The sequence below is a fragment of the Argiope bruennichi genome, chromosome 5, assembly GCF_947563725.1.
Source record: "Argiope bruennichi chromosome 5, qqArgBrue1.1, whole genome shotgun sequence".
NCBI classification, from domain to species: Eukaryota; Metazoa; Arthropoda; class Arachnida; order Araneae; family Araneidae; genus Argiope; species Argiope bruennichi.
Window position 1 is genome coordinate 70,983,085 of NC_079155.1, and position 25,942 is coordinate 71,009,026.

Consider the following 25,942-nt stretch of genomic DNA (forward strand, 5'->3'; position numbering starts at 1 on the left):
CTAGAATTAATTAAAAGTAATTTGAGAAGTTGAGTAAACCTTAATATTGATACTTAAGACAAAATTGTATTTCACTTAACTAAAATGTAAGCGGCATCAATTATAAGATTTTATCAAATGTAAGAATTCAAAAAAAAAAAAGTAAAATAATGCATTTTGTAATAAAAAACAAAAATAAACAATTTTTAAATAATGCCTTTGAGTATAACAAATAAAATTTTGCAATTTAATTTCTTCTCTTCATTTGCAAGTACCTCATGAAAACACTCTGATTTGTTATAATATAAGGAGGTTTGAACATGCATCTAGTGAATTCTAATAAGCAAAGGAAACAACGAAGGACTCTGTTGATAGATCAGCAGAATAATACATGATCTTAACTAAAGCAATTAAGTGATAGGTAGAGAAATATGTCAAAAAGTAAATAATATATCCTTAATGGATGAATTTAAAAATATCGGAGAAAAAGTGGAAGATTCTGATTTAGTATAGTTTTAGTTAATATCCCGTTTTATAGCATCTTATGAAAACAAGGATGGCTGTGCATTTATTGCAAAGTTTACGGAAGTTAACAAATCGACTACAGCATATGCAATAGGATTCAATTTAAAGTCATAATATTCCTGTTTACTTGCTCTATAAAGTTTCTGTTTATTTATTCCATAAAGTTTCTGTTTATTTATTCCATAAAGTTTCTGTTTATTTATTCCATAAAGTTTCTGTTTATTTATTCCATAAAGTTTCTGTTTATTTATTCCATAAAGTTTCTGTTTATTTTTTCCATAAAGTTTCTGTTTATTTTTTCCATAAAGTTTCTGTTTATTTTTTCCATAAAGTTTCTGTTTATTTTTTCCATAAAGTTTCTGTTTATTTATTCCATAAAGTTTCTGTTTATTTATTTAATAAAGTTTCTGTTTATTCCATAAAGTTTCTGTTTATTCCATAAAGTTTCTGTATTTATTCCATAAAGTTTCTGTATTTATTCCATAAAGTTTCTGTATTTATTCCATAAAGTTTCTGTATTTATTTCATAAAGTTTCTGTATTTATTTCATAAAGTTTCTGTATTTATTTCATAAAGTTTCTGTATTTATTTCATAAAGTTTCTGTTTATTTATTCCATAAAGTTTCTGCATTTATTTCATAAAGTTTCTGTTTATTTATTCCATAAAGTTTCTGTTTATTTATTCCATAAAGTTCATGTTTATTTATTCCATAAAGTTCATGTTTATTTATTCCATAAAGTTCATGTTTATTTATTCCATAAAGTTCATGTTTATTTATTCCATAAAGTTCATGTTTATTTATTCCATAAAGTTCATGTTTATTTATTCCATAACGTTTCTGTTTGCTTGTTCCATATTTTAATGCTTCAGTATTGAAATATTTTTATGACTGATATAAAAGAAATACTCATCTGTTTTATAGATCGCATTTATTTTTGCAGTTAAAATAAGTTTTGTATTTGATGTTGGGCATTACTATTCATAATATACATAAAAAAAATTAAAAAAATTGGAATTAATATTCGTCCGTCTTGAAGAAAGAGTTGATTTCTATGTCTCAAAAAGAAAAGATACTCTTGCACAGAAATATTTTGATTATGAAATGAAATAATTTTCCACTGTATTTATTTTTCCGTTTAATTCGAATGATATATTCCAAAGTTTTATTTTTGATTTTTCGAGTTTCAGAGTAGCAATTTATGATTTTTTTTTCTTTACGAAAATATCATTTCCGCAGATAGCCGAATGGAATAAACCATGTATAAAGACACGTCTCTCAAAAATTACAAATGTGTTTATTGAGGCGCAAATTTAAATCGAAATGCTACTTAACGGATATTGCGTTTCTAACTTTAAATAATTACAGTTAAGTATTCAAGCAAAAGGAACTGCGTCAATTAAACCCAAAATGTTTGCTTATGCTTTGTAAAAGTGATCGTTATATTTGGCTCTAATGAGCGCTAGCACGTTTAGCAGATGTTTTATCATTAATTCGTTTTAGAAGTATTGAGATGCAGGAGAAAATTTGAGAACATTCAAATAAATCTTGCATTGGTTTCGAAATTTTAGATTCTTTAGCTTTCAAATATGGAAGTGACATCTTTAAATAATCAAAATGCGTTTGAACTATATCTAATTTAAATATGTCAATCTTAATGCACCAAGATTTCATTTTACCTATATTTGCTTTTGCTTAATTATTATGCTAATAATTAATATAAAAATATTAATTATTAGCATAAAAATTATGTCCTTATTTACCAATATGTATATGATAACATTTACTGGATTCTTATCAAATAATTATTCAATAGATGTTATATTTACAAAAAAGTAATCAAAAAACATATTTTTGGCGCGCATTTTAGAAAATCTAGAAATGAGTCAACAGAAAATACACCATTTAAAATTATATATATTAAAATTTAGAATAATTTAGTTCCCTGTACCTCTATAATATTTTCTTTCTATAAATCATCGTTAAACGATAAAAATAATTCAATTCTATGAAAAATGATTAAAAATACTGCATAATTTGTGTGTCAATATAACTAAATCAGAAAGCTTGAAAAGCTCAGCGGAAATTATTGCATCTTTGATTTAACGTTTTTAATTAAATCTTGAAAATCCTCATTCTTATCTGAACACATGAAATAATTTTTCCGCCGATTTCACTAGGATTGCAATTCGCATTGGTATACAAATTTTACGATTTGGGTTAAGCTAAACATAAATTCTCTTTAGTTTAATGCATTTCTGAGTTAAAATAACATTTTTTACCACACTTGCTACAGTTCGCAATCATTTTTTTATGATATAAATGAATTTTAAAAATTTTTTTGTATAAATAAGACACTTATTATAAGTTAAGAATAATAAGCAATATCGAATAAAACCTATCCAAAGAATTTTAATTAGTAACTCTATTCTCTCTTTACAACAATTAGAAATTGGAATTTTCAACAATTCGTAATATAAATTATCAGCTATTAGCAATTAAACATCTATTCATTACGCATATTTATCGTATACAGCATTACAGAACTGTCAATTACAACTATCTATCGCTTTTAAATATAAATTAAAGTATGAATTATAAGAAAAATTCCTTTATATTTAAATATTACAATACTCTTCTCGATTTACTTTACCTGAAAGAATCTATAAAGCATTTCTTTGTCACATTTTTTTAAAAATAGTTTCTCCATAAAAAAGAATTTGTTCCTAAGTTAAGAATTTTATTTCGAAATATTTACTACAATTTAAACAAATATTTCTTCTTTTTTCCAATTATAATTCAAAGTTTTACTAAAAGAAACATTTTAAAAAAGGTTTAAGGAGAAAATACTTGAAATAAGCGTACCAAATGTGTCTCATTATAGAGTCATCGTTTAGAGCATGTCAAGAAAATCTTCTCTTTTTCCTAAACTGTTACCTTATTAGAGATCCTTACCAGGAAGAACTCTCAATTTTGCTTTAAAACTTTTCCTAGAAATCGATCTTGTGCTTCTGAAAGGACATCTATACATCTGTCTGAGCCATCGGCTCCATCCTGAAAAGTTAGTACTTATTCAAGAAGATGGGAGCAAGTTTTAACGTTCGGGAAATTTCTCAGTGACAGTATAAAAAGGCCATTAGGAAACCGACCGTTGATATGGAAGAAATCCTAATGCTGGGGCATAGAAGAAAGTAGATTTTTGTTTCTTCGCAGTTGTCTAAAACGGTGAATATTCCATCTGCTTTGAATATGAAAATAAAAATGCTCCTGGGGATGTGCACTGGTTTTATGTACAGAAGCACTATCAAGGGAACGGTGCCTTAAACACTGCAAATGTTGCAGACAACCCTTTTTGGAATGAAATAGATGTGTTTTTGTAGTGATATATTTCCATAAATACAGTTTTTATTTATTTATTTTTATTTTTTTCAGAAACAGATTTCTGCTTCCACCATCTGAAATAAACTGCTATAACTGAAAGACGATTTTCTTTTGTTCCGATATTATTGAAAAAGAATATTTTTATCTCTCTGCAAGCTTTTCAGAACTGCAACAAACCCTCCGAGAGAGCTATCTTTTTAAATTTAAATGCTTCAAAGGGAAAAAATAAACAAACAGAATATTAAAAAAAGATATCTTTAAAAAAGGAACTGAATATATAATTTTTTTGAAAAAAGTAATGCGGCAAGGTGATTTTTTAATCTTTAAATAATATATATAGAAAGAATATATTTTAAAATGCGGATACTGCCATTTATAAGATAATATATTATTAGTTAGTGAAATAAAATTAATAATTTTAGATTCAATATTAATAACTATAATGCTCACTAATTGTTTATTTTTTTTATTTTTTATCGCAACACTATTTTTTATATTTTTTAATAATTGTTTATGACCTTAGCTTTTTTACAGGTATTTTTAAGCAAACAAATTTTATTGAAGGTATTTTTTATATATATATCGTGAAATAAGGTTTATAAAATTGCTAGGATTAATCATTCATTTAAATTTAAAATAAAAAGAATTTTATGATAAATTTAACCTTTATTAGATGCAAAATTTGGTATTTAACATTTTTTTTTCCTTCTCTTCTATTTTTATTTTATGTACTTTTATTATTTTTTACAAAGTGTTTCGAAAAATATTATTTCACTCTACTTTTATATCAATATAAACAAGCATTTCATAAGGTGCTTAAGTCAAATACGTTCAGAAAGTAATAAAAATTTGCTTAGAAATTATATTTTTAAAACTTCTGATTGAGTAAATGGAGTAGAAAAGCAGGAAACTTAACAAATATTCTGGGATAAAAACTTCAGCTTAACTATTCGAAAGTATGATAGAATTATTATTTAATAATTTTTTTCAGAATTTTATTTTATTAGACTTTAGCATATAAAATTATTCGATCCAATCTAATAAATATCCTTATTATAAATGCAATTTCTCTGAAGTCGAAGTCTTCTCCTTAATACTTGTTTGGCAAAAGTAGTTAAAATTAGTTTATATGAAATAACTATAAATATAATTTATAAAACACGATAATTTCAATTTTAACCTCTGGAAAGAAATGCAAAACATAATTATGAGGGAAAAGATGTCTTCAGATGAATAATTTTAGTATTAAGCACAACTTTAATTAAATATTTATTCTTCTAAATAATATACTGTTCACTTTCAAGGAGTTTTATTTTTACTACGCAAATTTTACTTAACCATTTGTGTCTATTAATAATAGTAACTAAATTGCAATTAGAAAGATATACAAAAGCAACTTTATCAAAAATCAACATTAAGATAGTTATTCGTGCCTGCTTATCCTAAAGACTATAAATAGTAAGTCAACCATCTAAGTCTCCGACCCGCCCGAAGGCACACGGATTTAAACCAAAAACTGAATGACCGGACCGCCGCAACAGCAACATTGGCGGGAACTGTGGTTGAGTCCTAAGGGCCGACACCGGCCACGGTACACCCCTCCCCGAAGGAAGTACGTCCCGTCATGAATGGGAGGAGCCAGATCCCCCACCTATTAGTGTACCCTCCAGGGTGGTGAGATCCAACCACCATGCCGGAAGCATCTCATCCTCATTTCGAGGTGCCCCCCGGGTGGTAGACTATATATAGTAAAGTGTCTAATATAAATTAATTATATCGCTCACAAAATCATATTCAGAAGAGAAAGAATGAATACTGTATTATACATATACTAATGGCAATGATTTTATAGGTAATTAAATCTGAAAAGAGTTAGATTCTTGTATTTCTTGCGTCATAAACGTACCTATTTTCACTGAATTCCACAAAAAGGGGGTTCAGTTTTTTTTTTTTTTTTTTTTTTTGGTAATGGTTATATAAAGCAAATATTTTGATATATTTCTCTTAAAGATCCTCATAAATACCTCGGATCATTCCATAATCCTGCAGAAGAACATAATGTTAAGAAAAAAAATCATTCTCTAACATTTTCTTTAGAATATATATCCAATATATCTCACAAGTTCTACTATATGTTTTCTTTAACCTATTTCTTCTTGGTTTGTATTTCAAGTGAACCAATTTCTTGTGTTACAGTGCATATAAATCTATATATTATAGCTTATCTCTTATTCGTAATGTCTTTCATTTAAATCTTTTGATTGGAGTTTGTCCACGATATCCTTTGTTGAGGAATAATTCAAATACAATAAAATTCCACTGACATTTAATAATTTTAGTTTTGTTAAAATGAATCATCTCATTTAAATAAATTATCGAAATAATTCAAATGATTTTAATATAATAACATTCTATAAAGCAAGTCGGTTGACACGGTTTTTAAATATCTTATTTAAATATAAAAAATAGTGATTTTTTATTCAATTTAAATTAAATATTATCAGTCTGTATTTTAATGTTTTAATTTATTTAACAAATTTTAAATAAAATATTAGTAATCATTGAATTATTGTAAACTCTCTTAATTTGTATGTATTGAAAAATGTTATTTTTACTTATTCGTTTTTAAACATGCTTTTTGTTTATTTAGGAGGTTTTAATGCATCCATTTACAATAAGTGCATATACTTTAGACTTTCATGTGCTTTAGAACTTAAAGTTTATGAAGTAACCTGTTATGTTTCTTAATCACAATCAATAAAATTATAATAGAAAATAGTAGAAAAAATATTTGTTATTCAAAATATCATTGTTCTTTTCTGGTTACATTGATCTTGGAATAAAAAGATAAACAAATAGAAGAAATAGTTACATTCATGTTAAATAAAACGATTCGACCTTGGATATTTTATTCCCACAAGTGGTAGAACTTCTTAGGATTACTCATGCCACTCGAATTCACTTCTCGAGCGGCAAACTCTGCAGGCGAATAAAACACCAAGCCTTATTTATTTCCCTACAAGCACGGTCTGGGGCGTACCAGAAAACACAAAAACTTACAGTAATTTATTCCGACTCATAAAGTGAAGCTTGGGCACAAAGAAACAAACGGTCCGGGAAGAAAACAGAAAGCCAAGAGCAAAAATATAAAAGGATATACGCAGGTATGGCGGCAAGCAGAAAGTGAAAACAAAAGTTGGAACATCTATGATTCCGGTCAATATACCAAGCAACCTTGAGTTACCGGGAGTAAATTGTACCGCCGGGTATCATTCGGGTTAGACCTTAAGTTTACTACCCTTAAGTCTACTTTCGACGAGGCCTTAGCGATAACCGTGAAAGATGAGGGTTAGAGAAGAAGTAAAGGTTTGAAAAAAAGGAGGAGCTTTTTGAAGTTTTGTTTAAAGCTCGGATCTGGAAGGAATAAGGGGAGGAATTATCGGAAGTTCTTCTCTACTTCGAGCTTTTGGGAAAGAACACGAATGAGATATGTGATGCTGCTTGAAGTACTTTTGGAGAATAATAAATGTCGGTTTTTGGTTTATAGGGCGGCGTTATGGTTTCATACATATTCAACAAAATGTGTATTTTTTATTTCAGTAGCTCGTTGGGTGAATAACGTGAATGTTTATGACTGATGCATAAGTACGTTGGGTTCAAAAATCTTATTTCTATGTGCATGTGAAAGTCACGAAATGCATACATTCATTTTTCATTTTATGAACAACGCTTACATAAAGTATTTAAAAAAGTTATCCAAAAGTCCTTTAATTTAAATAGTGCTCATTAAAAATACTATAGGGATCAATGTTTACTTAAACTTTTCTCATGCATAGGAAAGTCGGTGGACTAATTTGTTTTGTGAGTGTATTTTAAAATTCCATAATAATAAGGGCAAAATGTTTCTCGACCGTACTTTAAATTTATGTGAAATAACATGAAGTTTTATAATAGTATTATAGGTCCCAATGCCAGCATGTAAAATTCATGGGATGGGTTATCTTGCAAAATTACACTGCTTTTCAAACTTATAAAATCTTAATTTTCAGTTAATTCAAAATAAATATTTAGAAATGTTAGTAACGGATAATCGCGCGCGCGCGCGCGCACACACACACACACACACACACACACACACACACACACACACACACACACACACACACACACACACACACACACACACACACACACACACACACACACACACACACACACACACACACACACACACACACACACACACACACTTTTCATCGTCGTACCACGTACATAATAAAAAACGATATACAAAACTGATGAATTCCTTTTGCAATATTTATTTGAAATTTGGTTATTATTATAAACACAAGCACTCAAAAATAACTGTAATCTTCAATTTTTTTTTAAATTGCTTCTAAACTACTTGCTTGCTTAGATTTCATAAGCCTATCCACCTATAAAAGTTGTATTCCAATCTTAGACTGTTACCCTTTTTAAACCATTCTTATTTTGATAAGGGTGCCCATTACAATAAGCTATGCAAAACAGTGAGTATCAAACTTAAGATCATAACTGTAGGCATATTTTTTCGTACTGATAAGTCAGCGTTAAAACTATTTTCTGATACTTTTCTTCCTAATGGATTATATTTTTCTAATGGAATACCTTGTTTATATCAGCAGTTTCACAATGAGTTAGGCAAAAATTAGATCTTCCTGCAACAATTTGCATTTTTTTTTTTTTTTGCTTTCTGTTAATAAACGTCAAATTGGTTTTGCAAACAAAGAAAAGTCGAACCTTGGCATCATGAGGAGTCACCAAAGTTTGGACTGGATATATTCTGTTAGACTTATGTAATATGTCTGTTGTACCTGAAACCATCTGGAATTTTAAATTGGTATTTTTTCCATCTAACAGGCGAATAAATTCACCTTTGTTGTGCTTAGTACTTGTTGTTGCATGTATTAAAGTCTTACAGTTCGTTTACAGAAAATTTGTTCGAAAGCTCAAATTCACTGTTAAATAATTCACAATTATACTAGAAGAAACTGTGGTTGTCAAGCTGTACTTTCAACCTCGGTCAAGTATGATAATTGAAAACCTTTGACCTATCTCTAATCTAATATCTGGCCAATATATATTTGAGAAAAAATTAAATTAATTAACAAAGAATCTTAATGCCTCTTTAACAAAAAAAATGCATTCACATCTTTTAATTTATGAATAAAAAAACCTGCAAAAAGTATTTAAAAATTCACAAACAGTTTATCCTTTTATTACGAATTCATGTTCTGCATCCATACAATTTCATTATTAAATTAGAAACGAAATGAAAGTAAATTAAACCTTTAACATAATCAGTAATCAATTCAAGGATTCTATTTTTAACTAAAGAGAGAAGCGTCAAATTCCGTGTAAATATCAGCTTTATTTAATACATTTAGTAAGAAACCGCAAAGAATTTAAATAAATTTGAATGTTGCTGATAAGTATCACATTAATTTAATTTTTTGAAAGAATGTGCAATTGCAATAATCTGAGAGATTAGGTTTTCATTTTGAATATTTCATCTAGCTAGGTTGACTTGAAATGATTAAGTTTTCATTTCTGTTTGAATGTTTCATGAATTTTTATGTTTAACTTCAAAATAACAATAACTAAAAGAAAAGTAATTTAAACGATGAGCATAGAATTTTAAGGAATGGATTACCATAAAGAAATTCTTCGTGTTAAATCAATGTAATTTACTTTTTCAATACAATTGGATTTACTTATCTTATCGGTTGCATTCATTTTCGAGACTTATTGCTATTTCGAGATAAATGATTGAAATAAAAATCATACGGAAGGTTTTATCTGATTTATTAAATAAAATTAAATATTCATTCAGAACTTATTTATGTATAACTTCTTTGCTAAAACAAATGCAAAACGTTTTTAAACGCAAAGTAAATAAGAGTATATTTTTTAAAAAATTATATTTTATATATGTTTTAAAAATTGTTCATTTCTGTATTAATTCGAAAAATAGTATCTTCTTCATATCTGGTACCAATATACAAGATTAGTCCGAGTCCCTAAGAGTGCTTAACAACAGCAAAAATATTTCACAAAATAAATTTTCATAGTAAATTAGAAAAAAATTAAATTTTAAAAGAAACCTTAACATTTTTTCATCCTAGATTTTAAAAAAATGTTTTTGGTAATATCAAAATAATGAAGAATTTACGTGTATTTTGAAACATGTGGAGTTTACAATGAAAGGTATTCAGTAGTATTTCTGTGGAGCCTGTAGATTTTCTGTGGATATTTTATAATATTTTTAATTATTAATTACATGACTTTTAATTAGTTAAAATGCAAAACAAATTAATTCATGGGGATAATTTTATTATTTTATTAATATTGAAACTTATATGTTTTACGTAAACAGTATTTCAGTTTATAAATTTTAAGTTAATTATTCCTGCAATAAATGCTGACAAATTGATTACCGGAAAATTCGAAAATAATTAATTTCTTTATAATTATTGTTAAGGTCAATGCATAACAATTTTAGTCCATCTATGAAAACTTGAATATTATAAACATATCATTAATTTTTATTATCATTGTAATGAAACATTAAAAGTATTGATAATAATATTTACTTTTACTTTTTGACTGAAAAGAATAATAAATTGTATCCTGTATCGTGAAAAATAGGTTTGTGTCAAACTAATTTTTAATAGTGCAGGAAAGTGAGAAATACCGATAGGCAAATTGGTGACATTTAGAAAAAAAAAATTACAGAAGAATATTTAATTAAATGACTCTAGCACATTTTCCTTCTGTAGAGAAAGTTTAAAATATTAGCTAAAGTCATATGCATACAACGTCTTAACTTAAAAGTAGTAATATTAGTTCGTGTGAAGACATTAATAGCATAAACCTCATTCTTTTAAAGTATTTCTTGAGGATCAAAATATTAATTTGATAAAATGTTGAAAACATCACTGAATCAACAAATTGCTATTGCTGTTAAATTCTGAAAGACAAAATGCGGTTCCTTTTTCTGTATAAAGTAATGTTTATTTATTACTTATTATGTTCAAACTTAAAAAAATAATATATTTAATGATAACACTCTTCGTAATGCAGATAAAAATAACAAAACATTATACTTTTAAGCAAAAATAAGACAGCTAATATCTAATTAACCGTTTTAAATATATAAACAAAGTACCATTTATATTTAAATGCTTTTTTATATTTCAGATTCTTATGGTTGAAACTTGCCCTGAAATTCATTGCGCTAATTTTGTTTGTTTTCACACATAGTTATAATTTCTGTTGTTATTCCGAATTTAATTAACTGTAAATAATACAACATTTCATAAGGTTTAAGAAAAATGAAATATTAAGTTTATGTTAATCAAGCTGAAACATATTTTTTTCAATTTTAAGAATTTGCATAACTTTATTGAATTTGAAATTTTTAAATTTTATAGATGAATTTTAATTATCTTATTTTAAGTCTGATAAAACTGATCGCCTTCAATTTTTTTTTTAGGTTTGGGAATTTTCTACTTTAATTAAAATCATCTAATTTGGAATTTTTATCGAAACCTGCGTAGCGTTAAAGCTAAAATATTTAACAAAAGTAAGCAAAAATAAATAAGTAAATGAATTGCAGTATCCTTCAAATTGATATTGCTCTCGCTTTAATTTCAAATTTTGAATTCATGATTACTTGTCCGTCTTCACCACGCTCAAACTAAACTTATGAAACTCTAAATATATATACTCCATATTTTCTTTAAAAATATATATAAATTTTATGAAATATTTAATTAAATTCTTAAGGAAATAATATTTTGACGAAATTGAAAAGATATTTCAATACATATAGACTTACGTAAAAGTAATTTATTACGAAAAATTTTATTTGAAAGTTATGAAATCATGTCATTTATGAAGAGACTTCAAGGACTAAGTTTCAGGTTAAGATTTATTCTAATAAAATTATGATTATTTTGAGTGCCAAAACACATGTCATTTTTTTTTATTTATATGGGATAAAAAAAGAAATTCTGGTAGAAAGCTCCAATATAATAAATTATTTACTTTCATTTCTTCTTTTGTGTATATATTGATATTTAAAATGCCTATTTATATATAAGAAAAGAAACAGAAATCATAGTTCTTCTAGAACTTGAAAACTAGGAGTTTTTATAATGCATTTGAAACAGTCAAGAAGAATTAAAAATATATATATATATATATATTAAACTCCTAGTCACTTTCTAAGCTCTGAATTGAATTTTAGTAATATAAAAAGGCTTTATCATAGAATTTTCCAAGGAATAAATAATTTATTCTCCTTAAATTCCGATATTACACTAGAAATTATCGCAACGACTTTCCCTTTTATTACTAAATCCATTTAACCTAAACTTCAACTTCAAATAATTTTTAATGATTTTTATCTATTCGATCATTAGATTATTCCTTTTTTAAATCTCAATTTATTAGTAGTTCTTCACATAACTTACTAATATTTCATCTAAAATTATAAGAGAAATAGATGAAAATTATTTGATTGTAGCAAAATATTAAATTAAAATGAGATATCTCGCATCCATTGGTAACATAAAAAATCTAAAAATCAAAAATTACTTTCAATTTGTAAGAACTGCATATCATAGCATTGTTTGAATTATTTTAGAATAAGAATATATGTTAAAAAGTTTTCGCCCTCGAATGCGCAAATATTTTTATTATTGGTCGATTATTAATGAATGTTCTATTAAAGTAATTATTAATAAAAGTTCTAACGTAATGTTATTAGCGTTTGGTTCTATTAATATAATTATTAATAATTATATTATCTTTTCACAATTATCTTTTATTTTAAATACTTTTATGATACTTATTCATTTTTAAGGCTCTTCATAGTAAATGAATTAAATTTTTCCCCAACTGTTTATAGGTTAGGCAACGCTTTAGAACAATGTAATTCACAATGCTTCTTTGTTTGCTCATTACGATAAATATTATTTGATTGGTATTTGTTGGATATTAAATTTACAGCCATTATTTTAAAGCAAAGTTTGTTGACAACAATGACAAAAGCGATTGCTCACAAGGGCAAAATAATAATAAATAAATAAAAAATTTAATCAAAATAATTAAAGAAGATGCAATGTTTTCAACATAATGATATTTGCCAGTCTTCTTGTTCTTCACTAACATGGCAGCCACTTGTTCTTTAGAATCTCTTTGGATGGGAAATTTGCATCTATTATTTTAAAGCAAAACCTGATTATAACAGTATGCAGAGATCCCATGATTCAAAGTAAACATTACCAATCTGCAGAATGGATAAAGACGCAAGATAAATGCTTTGTGAAATGAAATCTTTTACAGAAACGCTTATCCATAAACATATTGTCTCAGAAAAGAAAAGAAAAACAATTTCGTCGTTCTTTAAGTGCTAAAATTGAAGCAAAGGAAAGAACTCTTACTTTATAGAGAAAATGAAATCTACGTTATTTATTTATGCATGATTCTTATGTATTATACCTGAAAAATAAAATATAAAAATAGGAACGTTTCTTCTAATTTTTCACATGTTAAACTCTTTTAAAGAATTATATCATCAAAACATTAGAAAATCTCAATTAGTTATTTTAAATATTTTGAATATATATCATACAAAAGCTTTAACAAAAGAAAAGTCTGCAGGCATTTCTTCGTTTGATATATTTAATGTGATAACACTTAATTTCAATTACTTTCAATGTCTTTCAAATAATATTTCACCCCGTCACCTAAGGAAAGCAATTTCTTATACATCTCGTGAAAAAAAAGTCTCCTCCACATGTGACCAAAACATGATGGAAAGTCCTTCGGAAATAATTAGCATAATGACTTAAAATTATAATACCTTACGGACAATTTAATCAAAGGATCTCCTGTTGTTTCGTAAACGACATTATCCTCTAAAGTTTTCTTAATTTACCAAAACTACCTCCACGTTATTTTTTCTCTTGTGCTTTAGAAGAAAATAAGGGGGGAAAAAAGAGACACTACCTCAAGATATGTTTTTTTTAAACTTTCTTCTTACCTTGAAGAATATTTTTTATCCTTAGCCAGGGTCTTCTTTATTTTCATTCTAGTAACTTTGATCATTATTGATAGGCTTAAAAAATTGCATTGAGGTATAGCTGTATGTATCTTCATTTTTATTTTATTTTTCGCTCCCTTTTCACCTTCGTTCTATTCTTCACTTTTTTAAAACTTTCCTATGTATCAAAGTAATTAATTCTTCGTTGGCGCATTTTGGAAAAAAAAATTAGAATAAAGAGAATTTCTAGTGCGCCTGGTCTATTTCAAAGAGGCATGAATGTAAATAAAGTACGTTTGAGAATGTTGAATTTATCATTTTTTGCTTCGTATTCAACAGAAAAACTGTTTTTTTGTTAATTCGTAAATTATTTTAATGAAAAATGTGCTGCAATTTCAATATTTTTTTCACAGATTTAATTTTGTTTCTTATTTAATAATTATTGCACATCAGATATAATTTATTTCTTTTTTTAAGAAGGTTATGCTTTAATCATCATTTTTATAATTTAATACATGTGTACAAAATGTTTCAAATCTTTTTTCGAAAAATTTGATGCTGAAATAATTACCAAATAACTGAAATGTGTTTATTCCTAATTAAAATTTATAATTGGATAATGCTTCATTATCCAATTATTAAGTAATTTGGATCTATCATATTTTTAATCACCTTAAGCAAATATAATTTCTGAAACTGCCGCACAGCAGGATTACATCAAAATAAATTTCATTTCATAAAAAGCTTTAAAATTAACATGATACATTAAGAGAAAAAAAATCATAAATATAATGGACACGTATTGTTAATTTTTTAGTATTAAAATATAAGGGACACGTATTGTATTTTTTTTTCTCAATTCTTTTAGTATTTACTTTATTCAGAAATTTATTTATGAAATGTATTTCAGTTCTGATAGTTTCACGAATTCTTGAAAAAATTATATTTTCTTTATCTTTTCATAAACAAAGTTTCATAATATTAGCTAAATCTGTTTAATTAATTATTTAATAGTATGCAGTGTACTTATAATAGAAAAGTTGTATGAAACTATTTATTATTGCTTTTCAACTTTTGAAATTTCCACCCTCAATTTCATTTAATAATAATAATAAAAAAATTGTAATATGAATCCATTTTAATGTTTTTATTTAAATTTCAAATATTATATAAAATTTAGATTTTTACTTCAATTTTAAATATTATATAAAATTGAGAATTATATGAGTAAAAATACTTATTAAGTAAATGGTGATTCATAATAAACTCTATAAAAAATTTAAATATTTTTTTCCTTTTTTTTATTATAAAATGGTTTTTAAAATTCATAAATTTTGAAAACCATTTTATGATAATATATAATAAACATTATAATAAATACTTTTATAATACAAAGCATTATTAATTTTTAAAACGAATGTGTATTAATTCCAAAACATTATTAATAAAATTGAGCAAATTTTTTAATAGGTTTAAATTTTCGTTTCTATGATTTATTTTCTAAAACTGACATTCTAAAAATAATTAATTAGATGAAATTGCATTCTGTGATAAATTGCAAAATTCTATATTTCTGATTTATTTTACTTTTTTAATCATATCAGCCAAATAACATTATTCTATTATTACAGGAAAGCCAAGGCCAGCTGTCACATGGTGGAGGGACTATGCATTACTGGACGATACGTACACTTTCGTCACAGGTGATAATTCCGTAAGAAATGAGCTTGAAATCGAAGAACTGAGGCGGAATGATTTGCTGGCTGTTCTGCAGTGCCAAGCGTCCAATAACAATATCACTGTTCCAGCTTCAGTATCCGTCACATTGGATGTCAACTGTAAGTAAAAATATGTCAATACACTTTTAAGCCAATCCATACAGTAAAGCCTTTTCTGTCACACTCGTTTTAAAACTCCAATGAAGTATTCAAAATTTGTTTACTTAAACTACATAAATCCATATATATTTAATATAAAATATAAATCTTTCTATTCTGTTATCATAGAAAAGGATCGTGATGTTTTAAAACTTCGCTAAAACTTTTAAAATTTAATTACTTCCATCACTCAGTCGATACGTATTACATTATTAAGTTAAAGTCGTACAGACAGATGGGAAAAACAGGGTGAGAAGTATTGAAATTATATTCAAATAATAATTTTTCTCAAAAGGAAAGATTATTATCCTTTATGAAATATATACTCAGTTAGCCAAAACATTTAAGATTGCCTTAAAGATATTGATTTTATTTTAATTGCATTTTCAAGATATATTTTGTAATATATTATTCGAATTTCTTTATTCCAAAGAGTTCATACATAGACTTGAGATGTACATTCTCAAGTATGATTGTCCATTCCTTTGAGTTTTATATTATCTTTTATTTTCTATATAATAAATTAATAATATATTTACATTATCATTTGAACATTATATGAACATTAGGCGCTATGAAACTAAATCTAACACTGTTTTATAATAAAAAATATTTAAAAGAATAAGATTTATAAGAAATATTTTATAACAAGTAGTCATTTTTTTCTATTGTTGCCATAGATGGCTAGTATATGTTGAATCTTAGATTATGAAAATATTAAAGTGGAGAGTGAAGTCTTAAAACTTCAAAAAATTAATTGGAACATTTATTTAAAATACATAAATTTACAGTAGTATGTAAAAATATGATTTTGATATTCAGATTTTTTAACCAAGTTATATAGTTGCATACAATTTCTAATATATACATATATAGTTTAATTTTATATATAACTAGAAAATTTCGTGTTTTTTAGTGTATGTTTGCGAATCATTTTTGTGTCATATTGTGTATATACAATATGTGAGGAAAGAGTTTGCAAAATTCTGAGATTCACGTCATACAGTGGCAATAAATAATAAAATATTAGTAAATATGAGAATAAAATGTAAAGCAGAATGTGAAATCAGGTGATCAGTGCATACATCTCTCATCAGAATCAATGGGAAATCGGAACAGCAATTAAAACATTTATTGCAAACCATAATCAACAATTAAGAGTAAAGATATTATCTTTATGCCAAACGCCGTAATGAATCATTTTAGGAGGATGAGAAAGCTCATGCAAATCTAAAATAAAATGTTAATAATTTATAAGAAATGTTCATAACAAACTGAGATAAATCAAATATGGAAATATACTGGATACAAAAAAATAATAAAAAAAATGGAGAAATGGTGTGTGTGTGTGTGTGTGTGTGTGTGTGTGTGTGTGTGTGTGTGTGTGTGTGTGTGTGTGTGTGTGTGTGTGTGTGTGTGTGTGTGTGTGTGTGTGTGTGTGTGTGTGTGTGTGTGTGTGTGTGTGTGTGTGTGTGTGTGTGTGTGTGTGTGTGTGTGTGTGTGTGTGTGTGTGTGTGTGTGTGTCAGTCAGAAAGGAAATGTCTAAGGCCATCTCCTCTCTCTGACGGGCTAAGTATCAAATGCTTCGGACTGATCAAATGACGTACATTTGGCGCCTATTTGTATTTTCTATCATTATAGAGAAGAGCTAAGAATTTTTGAATGTGTGCGATAGAGATAAGGTTAAAGAAATTATATCTGTAAAATAGAAATAAATTAATTCAAGAAATTATGGAAATATTTGGAAAAAAAGAAGTAAAACATGATTATATAAAACTTATAAATTCTGGTCTAAAGATGAACTTTCAAGGTTCAACAATAGACTATGGCATTTTAATTTGTGCAAGGACCCCATAAAACGTGTCGTATTTTCATTATGATTTCATGTTCTATTTAATTTGATCTACTATGTAATTTTCTATTAAAATATTTAAATTATATCTTAATTTTCAATTGGGTTTTATTAATTTTTCACACATTTGTTGATGGGAGTATACGTTTCGAAAACTATTTTATAACTTAATTATTCTGTAAGGTTTGTAGCAAATACAACATTATTTACAATTAATAATGATTTCATTCCTTGATGCTCAATCAATGCTTTAATTTTTAAATTTTTCATTTATTTTTTTAAATAAATGTTTTCTTGCGAATAATTGTCCAATATATGCCATTTTGATATCTTTATTTCATAAGTCAGTTTGGTTATTTTTTCTTCCTAGTTTGTTTCAACTATATGTAGGGAAAGTTATTCAACTAGACCTTTTTAAATGTATTATAATGCAAGCCATTAAGATAAAATTTAATTTGTTTCCTAAAAGTTACAGCAATATGCTTTACTTAGACAATATTTTGAGATTTTTTCAAAATTTTAATATAAAAATAAGTTTTGGGAATTTTGTCTTCAGTTATTTATCATTATTAAAAAATGGTTAATAATATATTTGCATTTATCGACTTTTGTAACTAGTTTTTTGCATAAATATTAATTTGGAAGCTGTTAATGTATTAAATTAAAATGCAGTTATTTAAATTTGTTTTAATAAAATGGTTGAAAATCTTGCTTCGAATATAATATCCAGAAAAATAATCCTATTTATTTATTACTTGCAAATGCACTCAATTAAATGGTTTAATAGAATAATTAAATTAGTTTTAACTTCAATACAAAAATAAAAACATTGTTTTAGATTGTATATATAATTAAATGTAAAAAAAAATCATTCAAATCATAGAAAAGGCTAAAAGACGATGAAATTGTCATTATCAAAAACCTTTTTTTATGTATTTAAAATGTGTAAATATTAATTTTTGAGAATTTTTATTAAAATAAGGCTGAGGCACAAAAAAACTCTTGCATAATGTTTAATCATATTTTAATTATTGTGAGTGTTGTAAAGTTAATATTATCTTTTTGTCAGCGAAGCGTTTATCCTATCTTTCATCAAAATTAAACGAAGAAATAGATTTGTATTAAACATACAGACAAATAATCTTTAATCATATGACGGCATTTAAGGTTGAATTTAATTTTATGTATCAAAGACCCACACACAAACATTTAAATTCTGTAAATGATAGGAATAAATATTTAATCCACATTTAGCTACTTTTTATTTCTTTGAATTTAAGAGAAACAAGAATGGTCGTCTTGATAATTTAATATAAAATGTATTAGAACTTTTTTGTTATCTGAATTGAATTAGCTGAGAAAAAAACGAAATGGAAATATAAGATAAAGATATACTATGAAAGAAATACCTATATATTTTTAATGTTTCGAATTCAACGTCTGACTTCCACAAGAATTCAATCCACATGCTACCGTCCCTAAGACTTATTATATATTTTCATCATTCTTTTTTGCCAGTTCATTCCTTTTGGTGCTTTTAGGCTTAGTCACGTTTTCAGATAGCTCTTTCCTTCCTTGTGCGCTAACGCTGCCTTCAGTAGCTATTGGATGGAATAAAGTACGTTTTCGTGTTGCCATCGCTCAATCAATAAATGTTTTTATTTTGAGCGATTAAGCTGGCTCAAGACTTTTTCTTTCTTTTTCTGTGTTGGCTTCTGTAGGCGTTGTGTTGTTTCGAAGGGCTTTAGTATCTAGGCGATAATCTACAACTCAAGTCGAAGTATCATTTTTTTCCTCAGCTTTTGTGCACAATGTATGGAAAGCGCATTGTTTTATATTTCAATCGAATGATTCTCAGATCTTCTTGCTTTATTTTCTTTATTTTTATTTAACGGCAGCTGCTTTTGAGCGTCTGCAACGTGATTGAATTAGTTTTATTATTTTATTTTAACTGGCTAGATTTTATTCTTTTCTAATACTTTTATCTCGCAAGAAGGCTGTAGCATTTGGAGTTCTACTTAGAGAATTTTTTAAAAAATAAAATCAAAAAATAATGACTGCGAGATATTATAGCTTTTGTTGTAAAATCATTTTTAAATCTCGTTATTTGGAGGCATTGGATAAAAATAAATGAGAATTTTTTTATTAAATGTTACTATTTGAAATTAAATAGACGTTGAATTTTGCATAAGATTCAAACAGCTTGTAAATAAAGCTTTATATTACTGAAGCTGAAATTTTTATATTATTATTTAAAACTATAATGTAATAGATATTTCTTAATTAATAATTTCAGCTCTAAAAATTTGTTCGTAATTTTTTCAGTAATAAAATTATTCATTAAAATATTATTCTAGAAAAAAACCCTTTTAAACATTTATTAACAAATTAACGCATTGATGTTAATGAAAAACTTACAGAACAATTTTATGAAATATATTAACATAATTTTGTTTCATAACTGTTTATTAATGAACAATTTATCTTCAACAATATATTTTTTTTCATATCATTTGTCTTATTGCTTTAAGAAATCAACATTTGTTTTTATTTTACTTAGTTCATATAATCATAGTTATATTACGATTTTTGTATTAAATGTTCTGATGATTTGTATCAATTTTAATATATTTTGAAAATAAAATAAAATTACAATATTTCTGAAATCTTGTTTAGATTAAATTAATTTCAAACTTGTGCTCTTGATATTTTGCCAAATGATCGTATCGAAATGGGTTTTGATGCAAAGTTTGATAAAAATTGTTTTTTTTTTTATTTTGGTTGCAATTATTCCTTTAAATTTAACATTTATGGATATTTATTTATATTATTAATATTTTATAGTTCATTATTTTGTTTCTTAGATATTTTTAAACAATTTGAACTGAATAGATATTATTTAAATTAATAGAAAATTCATTTTTTAATTTAATTTTTTAAAGATTTTCTTATTAAAATATTTTATTCGTGACAAAATAAAACGAATTATATAGAAATATTTATAAAATATGCGGATCTAATTCATATACTGATATACACTGAAGTATTAATTTGCATTCGGTCTCTGTAATAAAACGAAAATTGAATGTTTTAACAGGTTATTAAATGTATTCTATCTACAAATTTCTGAAAACCATTCAGGGTTAAATCTATAAATAATAGTTATTGAACTTTAAATTGAAAAAATTGATGAATTATAAAGTAACTATTTTCGCATAATTTTACACAACATTACAATGATTAGTATGATAAAACATTATTTCCAGGTTTCTAAATTCTGTATTTCAATAAAAATACCTCACATTTTAATACATATATGATTTACCTTTTTTATTTTAAGACTAGATACTGAAATTCTTATATTTAATAACACTGCGATTCTTGAATTCTATTCTGAAATTCAAATTTATTCTTGTAATTCGTTTCATATAAGCAGCAAACCTCGATATTTCGCTCCATTTATTTTCTTTTTCATTCTACGATATATTTATTTAATGTTATATATTGAATTCTTATACATAGAAATTGCATCAAATCTATTTTTAATAAGCATTTGACTTTATATTTTTCCACAAATTACGATGACACACAGTGCTTAACATTATCCGCATGATAATAAAAATAAATTTGTAAGCGTACTTATTTACATTCAAATCGATTTAATTTCTCGATTTTAAGTAAAAATATGCTTACTTCTTAAAGTAAGGAATAAAATAAAATAATTTTATTTTTAAAAAAATAAATTTTAAGATGAATACTTGCTTACCTTCAAGATTCCAGTTAGATTCAGAACTCTTTAAAAGAGCTTTATATTTGTGGGAAAAAATAAGAGAAGAATTAATATAATGAAACTCAGAATTGAAGTATCTAACTTGAAAGTTTCAAAGTAATAATTATAATATTTTAATTAATGAGTGTTGCATGATAAGATACCAAGATTAATTTTGATCACTTATTATAAAATTTTAATTCAAATTCAAAATTAACGGATGCTTTGAACAGATATGGAACTTTTTCCGATTGATTTGTTCCAGGTAAACAACAAAAGAAATTAAACTATTTAATAATTTAACAGCCCTTAAGGTATAATAATTTGAGCAATTTGAAAGATGTCCAGAATAATCAACATTCGAATTAAAACTCCTTTTGGATTTAAAATAAAAAAAAAAAACTGATGGGAAAAATAGAATTGATGGTATATGGTTTATGATAGAATTTGCACAAGCCAGCGCTGCAACATAAATTTATTACAGATTTTGACTAGTTCTGATTAAGAAAATGTAAATTAATTTTACCCTCAATATTTATTAATTTATAACACATTAGCATACGGTATTTTACGGCATCTCTACAATATTATTCGAGTTCCTGTATACTGAACATTATTGCAAAGATACTATAACTATGATATTTAGTAACTTATGCTAACATGCTAAAATAGTGTTTTAGTGGTGAAGGTCACTAAAGACAGGGAAAATATTCACTGTCTTATATCAAATTCCGTTAATAATCGAAAAGTAAAAAAAAAAAAAAATAATAATAATAATTAATAATCTCAAAAAAAATGAGCCTGGAAAGAAACAAGAAACTACTCAAAATCGCATTACAGTCAGCTTATAAGGACAGTTGCCGTTAGATAAGATATCAAAAATTCTTTAATAATAGTTTCAGGCAATATTAATTAAAATAATAACAGATGTAAATCATAAAAGCAACTACATTCATTTTATAATAAATTTAATTTAAAGTGCGAATGACAAAATTGAAATAAATTTGGTAGAATAATTTAAAGACTTAACACAACGTGGCAAATCATCAAAATAATTTTTTAAAAAGACGAAACAAATTTGGATTCCTACAAATATATGTAAATGCGGAGAATAATTAAATGTATCCTTATGATAGTAACATATCAGAAGTATTGTAAAAAAAAGAAATAAATTTGTATTCCTACTAATGTATGCATATGCAGAGAATAATTAAATGTATCCTTGTGATAGTAACATATCAGAAATATTGTTATTTATCTGCAATTAGGCACTTAATGGAACAAATTTTGGATTCCTACTAATGTATGAAAATGCAGAGAATAATTAAATGAATCCTTATGTTGTAACATATTAGAAGTAATGTTATTTATCCGCAGTTTAGGGCACTAAATTTTTGTTTCCTCTTAATGTACTTCTTATTTGATTTACTTTACTACTTAATGTTTCTCTTTATCGTTTTTATAAAAATTATTTTCTTCTTACACAGAGAAAAAAGCCTCTTTCTTGTATCAAAGAAACTTTGTTTCACTTCATTTTTTTTTCAAAAATTTTAGCAGTCGAAACACCAGGTCGTAAAAATAGTCAGTGTGTTTAAATATACATTTGGAAAAAAGTAATGCAGAGATAAAAGTGATAAGTCTGGCAAGTATTTCCATTTTAAACGCTATTGACCATGTCCGATCAATTTTGGCACGCATTGGGAAAGAAACGCCTCGCTACCAATAAAAGAAAGTAGGAAAAAGGAAGAGTGATTTAAGATACGAAAGTAGGATAAAACAAGGCAGATGTGGGGAGTAAAACAGAACAGGGTATCCGAAAGTCAAACGCGTGGGAAATGGATGGCATTGTCACCTACATTTGACAGAAAACTACGAAGTATTAGCTGTAACTTCTCGCTCTTTCTGAATTTCTACCGTTTCTGGAATTTTTATTTATTTCCTTCATACGTCTAGCTTTTATAGATATAGCTCTTCCTTTTCATTCTTACTAAGAACTGTAAAATCAGTTTCCATTTTAGCTTTTCTATCCTGTATTTCTTTTCGTTTTTTATTTTAAAAAAAAATGTAGGAAGAATGAATGCTTTACTTCCCCAAGTTTGATGCAGAGGAATTCTCAGAGGTAACCGTGTCAAGGAAGCGTAACCCCATTCATTTATCATGATCTATTAATGAATAAGAAAGTAAATCGCTTTTTTTTTCATATGAGGGAGTCTCAACTCCAAAATAAAAAAAATAAAAAAAAAATCTGCAGTACTTTGAAATACAAAAGGGTTGGCACATAAAGTAATGCCAATCGATTATCCAAACATATTAACAAAAATGGTGACTAAAGTCCTCTAAGAATTGAAATTTTCAGTGCTAATTGAAATTTGAGCTGTGTCACTGGATTGGCATAAAAATGTCAAACGATAATCCAAACATATTAATAAAAATTTATTACTATCGTCTTCTAAGAATTGAAAATTTTAGTTTAAAATTTGAGCTGTTTCAATAAACTGGCACATGAAATAACGTCAATCGATAATTCACACATATTAACAAAAAAGAAAGTTACTAAAGTCTTCTAAGAATTGAAATTTTTAGTATTATTTGAAATGTGAGCTCTTTCATGGAATCAGATTCTTATAACACCTGGAAAGAATAAATTAAGTCATAATAAGAAAAAATTTTTCAGCCATAATAAAAAAAAGTTTAAATTTTTATATCCATTTATGCAGAGGCTCATATTTATACTCCTCATCTCCTAATAGCAACCGATTTTAAGTGAGTATAGCATGAACACATTTTTTAAATATCTGATGTTTTCTTAAGATTATGTTTATTTGAAGAATAAGAATGTTTCAAACAGCGTTTTAAATATTTTAATTTGTCTGGGTTTGACTTAACTTCTTGGTTAAAATATGAAATTGATTGCAGCACTATGACAATGAAAACATATCATTTTGATGGAAATAAAGTGATGAATGTCTGTCCCGAAATGTAGAATTTTGGCAGAACATTAAGAAAAATAAATATTCTAAACAAAAAAAAATAATTATAATGAATTTTTTTCTGCTTACGTGATGACTTCTTTGGAAGATTTCAGTATATTTATTTTGAAAAAAAAATCTATGTTTCAGAAATTATTTTATAAGTACATCGTTTTCAATTTCTGATTACAGATTGTAAAATAAAAACTAATGTGAAAGCAAAATTTAAAAGTCTGAGAAATTTTTCCATTTTAAACTTTTTGACCATGTTGAATCAATTTTAACAAGCAGTGGGAAAGAGAGGAATCATTTTAAATAGAAAACAATTGGAAAAAGAAAGATTAATTAATATACGAGGGAAAGAAGTAACAAAACAGATTTAGAGACTTAAACAAAACATGGAATCCGAAAATCACATGATAAAGACATGAATGGAACCGAGACCTAAATTTCACAAAAATAAATAAATATATAAAAAAAATCCAAGGATTAGTTGTAACATCGCTATTTTTAAATCTCAAACCCTTCAGTATTTTTTTTAAATATATTTATTCGACTTAAACAAAACATGGAATCCGAAAATCACATGATAAAGACATGAATGGAACCGAGACCTAAATTTCACAAAAATAAATAAATATATAAAAAAAATCCAAGGATTAGTTGTAACATCGCTATTTTTAAATCTCAAACCCTTCAGTATTTTTTTTAAATATATTATTTCAGTTTTTATTGATGTAATTTATCTTTTTTATTTCCAGATCGAATTATAAAATTCGTCCCCGCTAAAACAGTTTTATTCTGTATTTTTTTTTTTTTATTTAAAAACTCCAGGGAAGAAAAAAGAATATATATTATTCTACCCTTACTTGGAATAGATGGATCCCCTGAGGAAAGTAAGGCAGGAAAGTTCAAACTTTTTTTCATTAATCACGATATATTAATGAAGAGCAAAGCAGATATCTTCAGTTTTTCAAGAATTTAGGTTGTCTTTAAAAAGTTTCTTCCGTACAAAAATTTAAACTTTTCTTTGATAGGCAGCGAATTTGATGTAAATCATTAATTTAGATTATTTTAAGATGATTTCCGAAAGATATTTTCTTTGAAATATTTAAAATTTTGTGTTTTACGTGCTTGATATTTTATAACATTTATTTTACATACATACATACATATATATATATATATATATATATATATATATATATATATATATATATATATATATCTTGATTCTGTCAAATATTAGTTAAAAAATGAAGATCTAAAGAAATATACTCGTTCTTGACCGAAATTTATAATTCTATGACACCATTAAATTTACGGTAAAATGGTATAATTAAATTTATTCATGAAATTTTGGAATATCTAGAAAGTTGCATTTGCTTTGAATTGCTTAGGAGCAAAATAATAAAAACTTAATTCACAATGAATGCATCAAATTTATGAAATGTCTTACTTCAAAACAACTTCAATCATTTCTTTTAAGCAATACTGTTTT

The 25,942-nt window shown here is 25.9% G+C and overlaps 1 protein-coding gene across 1 annotated transcript in view; it reads left to right on the forward strand.

Moving 5' to 3' along the window:
* The window catches only part of LOC129969050 (hemicentin-1-like), a 456,303-nt gene that overhangs the window by 294,376 nt on the left and 135,985 nt on the right, over positions 1-25,942 (forward strand). Inside the window, exon 4 of the mRNA XM_056083458.1 lies at positions 15,606-15,812. Coding sequence (XP_055939433.1) covers positions 15,606-15,812 — 207 coding nt within the window. The remainder of the gene's footprint in view (positions 1-15,605; positions 15,813-25,942) is intronic.